This window comes from Molothrus ater, chromosome 11, assembly GCF_012460135.2.
Source record: "Molothrus ater isolate BHLD 08-10-18 breed brown headed cowbird chromosome 11, BPBGC_Mater_1.1, whole genome shotgun sequence".
Taxonomy (NCBI): domain Eukaryota; kingdom Metazoa; phylum Chordata; class Aves; order Passeriformes; family Icteridae; genus Molothrus; species Molothrus ater.
The window spans coordinates 1,310,881-1,321,423 of record NC_050488.2 but is presented as its reverse complement, the minus strand read 5'-3'; the positions used below and the strand labels follow the sequence as shown (position 1 = coordinate 1,321,423).

The window sequence follows — 10,543 nt, the reverse complement described above, 5'->3', positions numbered from 1 at the left end:
CCGCTGTCGCAGACAGACACCCCCGGCCGCCCCGAGCGGGGTCCCCCCCTTCGCACAGCCCCCGAGCGCTCCGCGCTCCCGGTGCCCCCGCACCGCCCCCCAGGCCCCCCCGGCGGGGCGGGCGGGGGCGCTCGGGCTGGGGGCAGCTCCCTCCCGGCAGGCGGGGGTTAACAAAAACACGCGTTTTCCGCCGAGCCCCCGCCGCGCCCCGGCCCCGACCGGGGAGCCCCGCTCCGCCGCGCTCCGCTCCGCCCGGCCCGGCCCCGCTCGGCCCCGCTCCCTCCGGGCTGACGCAAGGCCGGGCCCGCCGGGGAGGCCGCGCCGGGCTGTCACCAGGGGGCACCGCCGCGATCGCCGAGCACCGGGAATCACCATCCTGGAGGGACAACAACAACAACAACAACAGAGAGCCCCGGCCCGCGGCGCCGGCGGGCGGCGGGACCTGGCCATGGCCCCCGGCTCCGGGCAGAGCTTCCCTGTCCTCCGGCACCGCTCGCCCGCCCCTCTGGAGCCCTAAATCCACTATCGCGGTTTTATAGCGTTTTTTATTATTTTGTATTATTTCTGGTTTTCCGCTCTCCCCTTCCTCCCCCGTGCCACCCCCCTCGGCGCCTCGGCCCCGCCGCGCTCCGCTCCGCTCGGCCGGGCGGGCGGGCGGCCGCGAGCGGAGCGGATCGGCGCGGTCGGCGCGAACATGGCGACGGTGCCCGTCTATTGCATCTGCCGGCTGCCCTACGACGTGACCCGCTTCATGATCGAGTGCGACGCCTGCAAGGACTGGTTCCACGGCAGGTAACGCACCGCGCCCGGCACCCCGAGCCCGGCCCCGGCCCCGCCGCCCCCGGTGCTCCCGCCGCCGCGCTCCCTCCCGCAGGCCTTCCCGGAGCGGGGAAGGAGGAGCCGCGCTTCCCGGCGCCGCTCCCGCGCTCCCCGCGCGCTGGTTTTGTGTGTTTTGTGGGTTTGGGGCCGGATTCCCGACACAAAGCTGCTCCCCCCGCGGTGACACCGGAGCCCCGGGGTGGCGGGGGCCATTGTGCGCGCCCGGGGAGGGGATGGGGCCGCCCTGCGCCGCCCGCCCGCGGCTCCGCGCCGCGTCCCTCCCGGAGCCGGGCCCGGGGCGGGGAGCGAGGGGCCGCGGCGGCGGCGGCGGCTGCGGGGCTCGGCCGCGCTGTCAGCGGGCTCGGCCCCCGCGCCTCGGCCTCGGCAGGACTCGGGCACCTTGGCCGCGGCTCCCGCAGGGTGTTCCCCGGTGGCAGGGCGGCCACGGCCGGGGAGGGCCGGGGGCTGCGGGGAGCGCCCGCCCTGGCAGCCCCTCGGCGCCGGGGCCGGGCGGGGCGGTGGGAGCGGGCGGGGGAGTCCTCGCTGGCGCAGCGCCCGCCCCGCGGCCCCGCCGGGCAGCGCCCCCGCCCCCGGGGACCCCCGCGCACCCCCGGCCCTGCCCGAAACCGGGGCCTGCCGCGGGGGGAGGCCGCGGGCAGGGGAGCGGCGGGGAGGCCGGGCGGGGCGGAGGACTCGGCTTTTCGGCTCGTTTCTCCCCAAAGCGCCTCCCGGCGCGCAGACAATGGGCGGCCGCGGCGGAGTTGCGGCGGGCGGCGGAACTTCGGTGGCGCCTGGTGTGATGAGGGCGAGGGCGGCGACTGGGGACCGAGAGCCTCAAGAGCCACCGCACCGCCCGGGCAGCCGTGCCGGCGAAGGGGGTCACTGGGCGAGAGGGGGTACACGCGGGGACAGCCCCCCGACAGGACCCCTCGCTCCCTTCGGATGTGGAGGAGGAGGAGGATGGAGTGTCAGCGGCATCGCAGCAATTCCCCAGGAATGATTGAAGTGTAAAAAGTGCAATTAAAATCAGGTAAATCACCTGGATGAGCGCTTTTTACGACAGGGGTCCAGTCAGGTTAGGCTGTCGCTCTTTCATCGCAAGCAGCGCCCGGCAGAGTCTCCTCACAGCTGGCGGACGAGGCGGAGGCGAGAGGCTCTGCCTGGTGCGGCTCACGGATGCTCGAGCGGGCACTGGGGCATCCGCGGATCTTCCGTGCGCAGAATAAAGGACTCCAGACGCTTTGCTGTGACATTAGGAATGATGTTCTACCGTTTATTTTAGAAGCTGTGTAGAAACAGGAAGGGAAATACAGAAATAGACAGCCCTAGTGGCAGTGCTTGGCGGAAGGGTGCTCCGCACGTGTGGTCCGGGACAGGAGCTCGCACGAATCGCGCTGGCCCGTGCCACTGAGGACTCGGGCACAGATGCTGAGGTGAGGCTGGAGAGAAGCCTCAAGCATGTGCACTTGAAACTTAGACACTTTAAAGACATGAAAATAGTAAGATTTTCAGGCAGAGTAACGGCAGAGTGAATTGCTGAAGAGTAAACAGCGACAGGAGGTAAGCTGCCTGCACAGGATGGTGAATTCCCATTGCAACTGACAAAGAGAGGTTGCTTGAGGCTGATCAACCAAATGATCATGTTGTGGGCAGCTCAGGGTCAACAGCAAGAGGAAAGGTGTTTAATTTTGTGGCATAAGGGACAGAAATGATTTGTAGTGCTGCTGGGGATGGGGTGTTGTACTCTTTTTCCTTAGTTTATAGTAGTGCCCAGAGATTGATTTTTAGAGATAAAAAATGAGGAGGAGTTCACTTCTCAAAGTGTCAAAGCCTGAGATAGTTGTATCAGAGAAGTTCATGGAGTATTAGGAGCAAGCAGCTTATCTATGACACTGTTTGCTTTACTTGGTAATTTATAAGTAAATAAATAGGAAAAAAAATCAGGATTTAATTGTATGAAATCGTGTCTGTCCCGGACACTCAAAGCACTGATGTTAATGTTTATACAAAACTGCAACAAAAATATTCAATGTTATATAGTACTGCAACAAAAAATACAATGTTACATAGGTTCGGCAACCAAACATGAGCCAGTGTGCCCAGCTGCACAGTGCTCAGGAGGATTGCCTAATGTTTTAATCATACTTCTGTTTCTTTTTAACATGATGTACAGTGTGCAATTCAGAAAAAAAAGGTGTCATTTCTGGTTTGGTTTTGTCGAAGCAGATGAGGTGTTTTCATGTTTCCCTTCTGACTGGAGTTCCCAAATACCTAAAAGAAATATTTTTCATGGGTTATCCCTGCAGCAGTGGCAGTCTCCCTTTCATCTAAGGCTGGGTAATGTGTCTGTGGCAACTTCAGCAGTTCTGATGGCAAATTGATATTTTGAAAGTACCTAAAGTGTGTTAAGCTTATGCAATGTAGTTTAGAAGTTGGACACATGGCAATGGAGCCCTCTCCACTTCTGGGACAAATGCACTGGGGACTCTTGGACACTGCTGAAGTGTGCTGAGCCATGGAGCTGTTGGTGTGTTCACAGAACCCTGTGACTTCTTGTGAAACTGAGGTTTGATGATTCCTGTTCTCTCTGTTTGCCTGAGCTGCTCCAGACAAGCAGCTTCCAGCTGTCTGGAAAGGCCAGAGATGATCTTAGAGGCAAAGGACACTAATGCCAAAGCGGGCACAGGGCTGTTTGTCTCCTGTCCATGTGCAGGTGTTTTCTGGTGTAGCTGTTTGGACTGGTGAAGTCTCACACACCTCAGTGCTCTGCTCTGAGCACCCAGTCTGGTGCTCTGTGATTTCCTGGCCCCTCCATCGCCTGTGCTGGCTCCTCTCCCCTTGGGTCCCATCCTGAGGAGGAGTCCTGGTGTTGTTCTGCCTGGTAGCAGTTCTGCAGGCAGCAGGGACAGCCAGGGTGCCCGACTGGTTGGCATGGGAACTGGCTCTTTGAAGACCAGGAAAGGAGGAGGAAGAGGGAGTGGTCTTGATGAGTGAAGAAGCTGACACTCAGCAGTTGCCATGGGTCACTCTGCTGCCTCAAGGGTCGGCCTGGCTGGATGGAAGGATTGGTGCCAGCTGTGCCACGGGCTGTGGGCCAAGGTCCCTGGGCAGCTGCTCGGGCACAGGGGATGCAGGACAGGGTCGCTCAGCTGTGTGCTGTGAGGAGCTCTGCCTTCTCCTCAGCTTGCAGGTGATGCTGCTGGCTGTCCGTGCCCAGTGACCCTGTGCAGGGACACCCTCCATTCCCCCTCCCGGGGAGCAGCTTGCTGGGGCTGGGAAAAGCTGTACATGATGACAGGTCTCCAAGTGTCTCATCTGCAATGGAAACCTTGTTACAAGGTTACAGAACCTTGTATCCAAGACAAGGCAAGTCTTTTTGTACCGGTTTGTTCAACTAGAAATCTGTACGGGGTTACTCATTACAGCTGTAGGTTAGGGGAGGTAAATTATTCATTTTCTCTGCAGTATTTTGTTACCTGTTCTTATAACCCACACCTGGTGCTGTAGGATGGGATCGTGCTCACTAAATGAAATAACAAGTATTGATTTTATTACCCCGTGTATATTTAAACTTTGAACCTTCTTGCTCCAGGCCTAGCAGTGGTCAATAACTTAGTAAAAGGTTTAGTTACCAAAAAGCAGCTCGTGCAGTTATCAGAGCAGCCTAAAGTGATGGTGGGAGTTACTCAGGATGCCCTGGCACCCAGAGTAAACGTGGCTGGGTTAAGAAAAACACTTCTCTGCTACACTGCAAAGCTAAATTCTGTGTGTGGGCAGATTTTATGCTCATAACAGAGCATTCAGCATTTTCCCTTTCAAAAACAGGTCTGGTTTTACACGGCAGCATCTAATTCCACTCTTTTACCCAGGCTTATCACTAGCTATGGGCAAATTTGGAAATTTGGGTAAAATTTGAAGATGAGGATATCCTAAAACTAGAATGCTATTTGCTTTGGTTTTGTCACAGCAGAGGGAATCCCTGAGGTTAATCAAGCTGTGCCCAGAATGATTTCCTTTCATGTGCTGAGTTCAGATAGGACCAAAGTGTGTAAGTTTTTCAAATAACTAAAAATCTCAGCTTATTTCAATTTTTCCTGAAGAGTTAGTTGGCATGAATGACAGGCTCAGTTTTTCTGGGAGTCTGCCCACAACAGGTATCATGAACGAACCATGCTAATACCTATACTAGAATGCTTTTGAAAATCCGAGTCTAAGTAATGCCAAGAGTGGACAGTAGTGTGGAAAGGCCTACATGAACCTCCTGGTACCTGAGAGCCAGTACAGATCAGAGAAGATTTTTGTATATAAAGATTCTTCTAATTCTAGAAGTTCTTACCCAGCTTTTACCTCTGAAAGGATAAAATGTTAGAAATATTAAACACAATTCATGTTTAATTTAAAAAAAAGACAAAATACTGTGGTTTAATGAGTACTCTCCAGCAGCCCAAGCCTTCAGCTGCACTGTTTTGTGAGCAGCCCTGTGGGCACCTAGGTACCTGTTGAGCTCAGTATTAGTGGAATGGCAGCGTTATCAGCCATGTCACAACAGGGAAATGAGTTCTGCAAGCAAAGGGGAACTTTTTCCTTAGTGCTGAATAGCTCCATAATAAAGGAAATGGGTAAAGATGTCTTGACAAAAATTATCAAAGGAATGTAACTTCATATGGGGAGATACTGGAGAAGAGAAAAAGTATTATACAATCACTATAAGGCTTTCCAAAACTCAGAGGCCACCATCTTTAATATTACCTTAATGTATTTCCTTCTTTCTGACCAATACAAATTTTGTAGTAGCACTGTAATATATTTACACTGAAAATAGAGTGTGTTCTCCTTGCCCAGATAGCCCTCTCTTGTATGGCAGTCTGTTGGTCTACAGTTCTGAAAATATTTTATTAAAACATGGTTTGTGGCTTTAGGGGTGTCTTATAAAGGTGCTCTGAAGCAGTGCTGGAGGTTTGTTTGGGCTACAGGTGAGCTGATGCTTTGGAATCACGAGGGTTTTTCATAGTGACCATGTCATGCATCTTATCAGTGACTGATAACTCTGTAATGTGGGTGTACATTATCAAATCTTACACTGGCTGATGGATACCAATAGTAAGTCCTTTCCAGGGTTTTACCTGAAAAAAATTGGCCTGTTCACAGTCCATTTTATGACTTTATGCATGGCTATTTTTAGATGTTACTTGGCTGTTACATCCAAGTACCTCTGGTATACAATATAATGGCAATAATGTGTTTGGCCAATCTCACTAGGTCTCTCATGTAGATTTTTCCTGGGATGTTGGTCCCCCACCCTGTGTGAAGGCTGAGCATCTCCCCCCACCCCCAGAAGGGCACTCTCTGTGGGACAGGGGTGTCCTGGGGACCATGGTCTCCAGCAGTGTGGTGTGATCAGGCTGCAACATCTTGAGGCAAATGTGCCTCGATTGGATATTGGGGAAATTTCTGCATCAAAGGGGTTTTCATCCCTGGCACAGACTGTCCAGGGCAGTGGTGCAGTCACCATCCCTGGATGGATTTAAGAGAGGTGTAGACTGGGGACATGGTTAGTGCTGCACTTGGCTGTGCTGGGGGGATGGCTGGACCTGATGATTTTAGGGTCTTTTCCAACCCAAACAATTCCATGATTCCATGACCTCCTACTTTGTTCTGGTTCCGTGACCTTCTGCTTACTCTTCAGCCCTGGGACCCCAGCCCAGGACATCCAGGGATTAATATTTTCTCTCGGCCTTGGAGAGTGCAAGTCCCTCCTTGTTGCACTCTCCTAGGCCTTTGGAAGAGCTGTTGGAAGAGGCTGACAGCCTGTGCACGGCTCCCAGCCAGCAGCCCATGGAGGAGTTCCTTCTTTTCCTCTCAGGCACATCCCCAAAAACTGATGGCTGCTGCTTCTCCAGGTGAGGCCAGGGCTTAGTCCTGTTCTTACAGGCAGAGGAGGAGTGAGGGTGCTGAGTTTCCCTGGGTGTAATTGTGCCTAGCTTCCCAGCTAACCAGGGTAGACTTCTCCTGGGATATTCAGCAATTTTTAGTGCTTCATCCATTTGTTTTAGCAAGTAGTCAAGACAAGCAGAAAGTTAAGCAATAGTATATTTTGACAGGAAAAAATAAACCAGAATTGCAGAAACAAAGATATTTTTAAATTTCCTGTTTGCAATTGTCAACCCAGTAATATGGAACTATGTGAGAGCTGCCTTATTGTTTTTATGGAATTGCTCATGGATTTCATCGTGTTTTCCTCTTTTTGCAAAATACACAGTACATTTACTCTCAGAAACAGCATTTTGCCTCATCTGGCAGACTGGAAGGATGTAACAAGTAAAAAAAGAAGTGAAATATTTCTGCTAGATATCAGTAGCTGTGATTTTTTATTAAACCTCCATTTTTGCTGTTAACATCTCAATGGAAGGGAATGGAAATGTGAAAATTGACTGGAATGCTGTTCCTGTGCCATATGTGCTGTGTCCCTTGTGGCAGCAGCACACAGAACAGCCAAGGATCATTGTGCAGGAGCACAGTCCCCACAGCCAGGTTATAAGTGAGATTTAATGTCTTTATGGAGCATCTCAGCAAAGCCTCTCGGTTAGGGCAGGTGGGAGAAGCAAAAGGACTTGCAGTGCTGTTGCTGCTGGGCTTATGTGTTAACAGGGACAGTGTCTCCTGTGTCACCATCCTATCCACTTGGGATTTCCTCTCCATTTGTGATCACTAAAAACCCTTAAATAGATTGCAGCAGTTACTAAGGAATGTGGAGGGTATCTGGTGTACTCTCCTCCTTTAGAGGAGCAGTTTATTGGCCAGGAGCAGGCAGGACCACTGGAACCCCTAGCTCCTTACAGGCCATGGGGACAGCATATGAACAGCATATATGAGCTCCTTCATACCCCAGAAATGTTTCCCAGGGAATTAAAGAAAGAAAAAAAGGAATTTTAAAAAAGCTATCTTCCTGATACCTGAATGAGGACTCATTGAGTAAAGAATGGTAAACACATGGGGCTGCTAAGTGTTTTGTTCCATGGTCACTTCAGAAATCTGAGTCACAGAGGTGCCATCAGAAGCCACAAGAGAGCCCAGGTGCCGAGGCTGGGAGTGCAGGAGCCCCTTCTGACAGCCTCTTCTCTCTCATCCCTGCTCTTGCCTATGGAACACTGAGGTGCTACTCTGCAGCTGGTTGCTGATAAGGGATTCATCATTCCAAAGACTTGACTAATTCCTGCTCTGGCATTGTCTCTCAATGAAACTTCCACTGAAAGGTGAAAAGGTGGGTAGAGGGTTGGAAAAGGTGAGGATGCTATTTCCTTACAGGCGAATGTGGGGCTTGTTCTAAAAGAGGTGGATTTGCTCTTGTTGAGATGGCTGAGGAGGTCTTAAAACACTCAGATGTGTTCTGAGAAGATCCTATGAATTCACAGCTTTTACTGCCAAAGTGGTTCTTGGCAGTATTTGGAACTCTTATCCACCAACTCTTTTGCATCAGGACAAACACATTGGCCAAAGCTGTTCTTGAGGGAAAGGCAACACATCCACTTATGATTTGTCCCAATGTTTATTAGTTTATTAGTCTAAGAAATTTTTAGACTATTGCATGAGACTGTGACAAAGTTCATCCCGGTGGAATCACAAGGCGCCTGCGGTGGCTGCACAGCAGCTCCTGCTGAGGGATGCCTGCCCGCAGCTCCGTCCTTCCAGCACTCATGGGAAAGGCTCCACTCTCAGCCCAGGCAGCAGCACGCTGTTCCCCGAGCCCTCACTCCCAGCCTCCCCAGCACAGCCTCTCACCCTCTGCTCAGCTGGCACTGCTGCACCCCCACAGCCCCAGCTCCCGGTGCTGCAGAAGGAATGGGTGTCTGTCCATGGATGCAGCAATGTGCTTAGAAATCAAGCATTGCTGGAAGGTGTGGGAGTAAAACGGCAGGGGACTATGAGCAATACCAGAGGGGTGAAATGCAGCTGTGGGTGAGAAACTGTTACTATTCCTGATGCTGCTTGTAAATCACAGACTGGAGCACAGAGTCAGTGCGAGGCAGAGGCACAGTGTGTCAGGACGCTTTGCTCGAAATGGATGGAGAGGGCTCACAAGGACTCGGATACATTATTTCCCTTCATTCTTTGGACACAGACTTGCACAGGACTGTTAGGAACTGAGCAAATGCTTTCAGAGACACCCCAGCCCCGCTCCTGGGCCCCGCCAGGCTTTGCAGGACCATTCTTCCACAGCACTGTCAGTGCCTGTGGCATTTTCCAGTTTTATCAAGTTTTACCCTCTTTTTGACATTGCACCAGATTGGCCAGAGAACAGGACAATTGTGCCCAAACACCTCCTGTAAAAGGCAGAGTGCTGAGGTTGGCTGCACAGTGGTGATTCCTGCTCAGCCCCACGGAGGAACACCTTAAATCTCAGGTACCTCGGAGGTTTGGGTGTAATCAGCTGTGTGTGAGGTTTGGGTGTGATCAGCTGTGTGCTCCTCCTGCACTGCTCCTGCTCCCCATGAGCAGTTCACAGGGAATGTGGGGACATTGCTTTGCAGGCAGGACACAGCCCACTGCCTCTGTGGGATGCTCTGGGTTACTGAAAAGTGGGAGTTCATGTTTCACATTCACTTGTGATGTTTGCAGACTGCATGGAGAGGGGAGCAGGTCAGGAAATGTGTGCTGTGAGTGACACCAGCAGGGAGGAGATGGTGTGAAGAGCAGTCCTGAACCCAGGGTGGTACTGGGCAGAGCCTTCTGCTCCCAGGTACCATCTGGGGCTGCCCTCAACTGGTGCTGGCTGCTACCTAAGTCCCATATACAGTTAAGTCCCTTTTTACCATACTGCTAAATTTTTCCATTTAAAAAATGTTGAACTGAAGTAGGTGCTGGAATTCAGTTACAGTCCTACTTGAAAAATACCCAAAGGACTGGAATGAGGTGGAGCTGGGGTTGTTCCCTCATGCTTCCAAAGCAAGGGGCTGTAGGGAATGATCTATACAACATGCAGTTGATAGTCACTTGCAGTCAGAACTGCTGTTGCCTGTAGTGTTCAACAATGAGCCAAGCCTTAATGTTTTTAAGTTCTCAGACCTAAGCTTTTTCCCAGGAGGATTTCTGCAGGGAGGGTGGGCACGTTTTGTTGTTTAGTTGGGGTTTTTTGGTTGCTTGGGACTTTTTCTTTAGAACAAGAAAAACTGTTGTTTTATGCTTTGGCGCAAGGAAGTTTTTCAGATACAAAGCACTCACAAATGTTCTTCAGAATAATTATTTCTGCTTTTTTTGTGGTGTGAGAGTTGGTGAATGGTTTGAGGAAGAAAAACGTGTGTAAAGGAGGTGTTTCTGAAGAGCACTTACCTGGAATCTTACAGTGAGTGGGAGCAGAGCCTGTCTGGCTGCCTGCAGTCACAGCCTCAACCTGCTAGCTGCTGCTGCTGCCTTTTCATTGTTCCTTCTGAATTTTGTATTTCTTTGCATTCTTGGAACTCTGAAATCCCTTTCAGAGCAGAACTGATTGCTTTAACTGCAAACCATGCTGATGGGGAAGGTCAGTGGCACTGGCCTGCTGGCATTCCAGGTCCTGCTCATGCCACAGGGCTTCTGTGGGACAGAAATGTCACAGAAAATGTCACAATCATTTTTTTAAGGAAGGATGTCTTGTGGAGTACTTTTAAGGAGTGTCTTATGGAGCACATCCTGCATGGGCTGGAAGGGTTCAGTCAGGTAAGGTTTTCCCTTTCAGAAGAGCAGGGCA

At 51.8% G+C, this 10,543-nt stretch overlaps 1 protein-coding gene across 2 annotated transcripts in view; it reads left to right on the top strand.

The window, feature by feature from the left end:
- Nucleotides 1-208: 208 nt before the first annotated feature.
- The window catches only part of PHF2 (PHD finger protein 2), a 53,328-nt gene continuing 42,993 nt past the window's right edge, over nucleotides 209-10,543 (top strand). Inside the window, exon 1 of one of the 2 annotated variants that reach the window (XM_036391103.2) lies at nucleotides 209-792. In XM_036391103.2, coding sequence (XP_036246996.1) covers nucleotides 695-792 — 98 coding nt within the window. In that variant the 5' untranslated portion in view covers nucleotides 209-694. The remainder of the gene's footprint in view (nucleotides 793-10,543) is intronic. The other variant, XM_036391102.2, reaches the window with a different exon arrangement.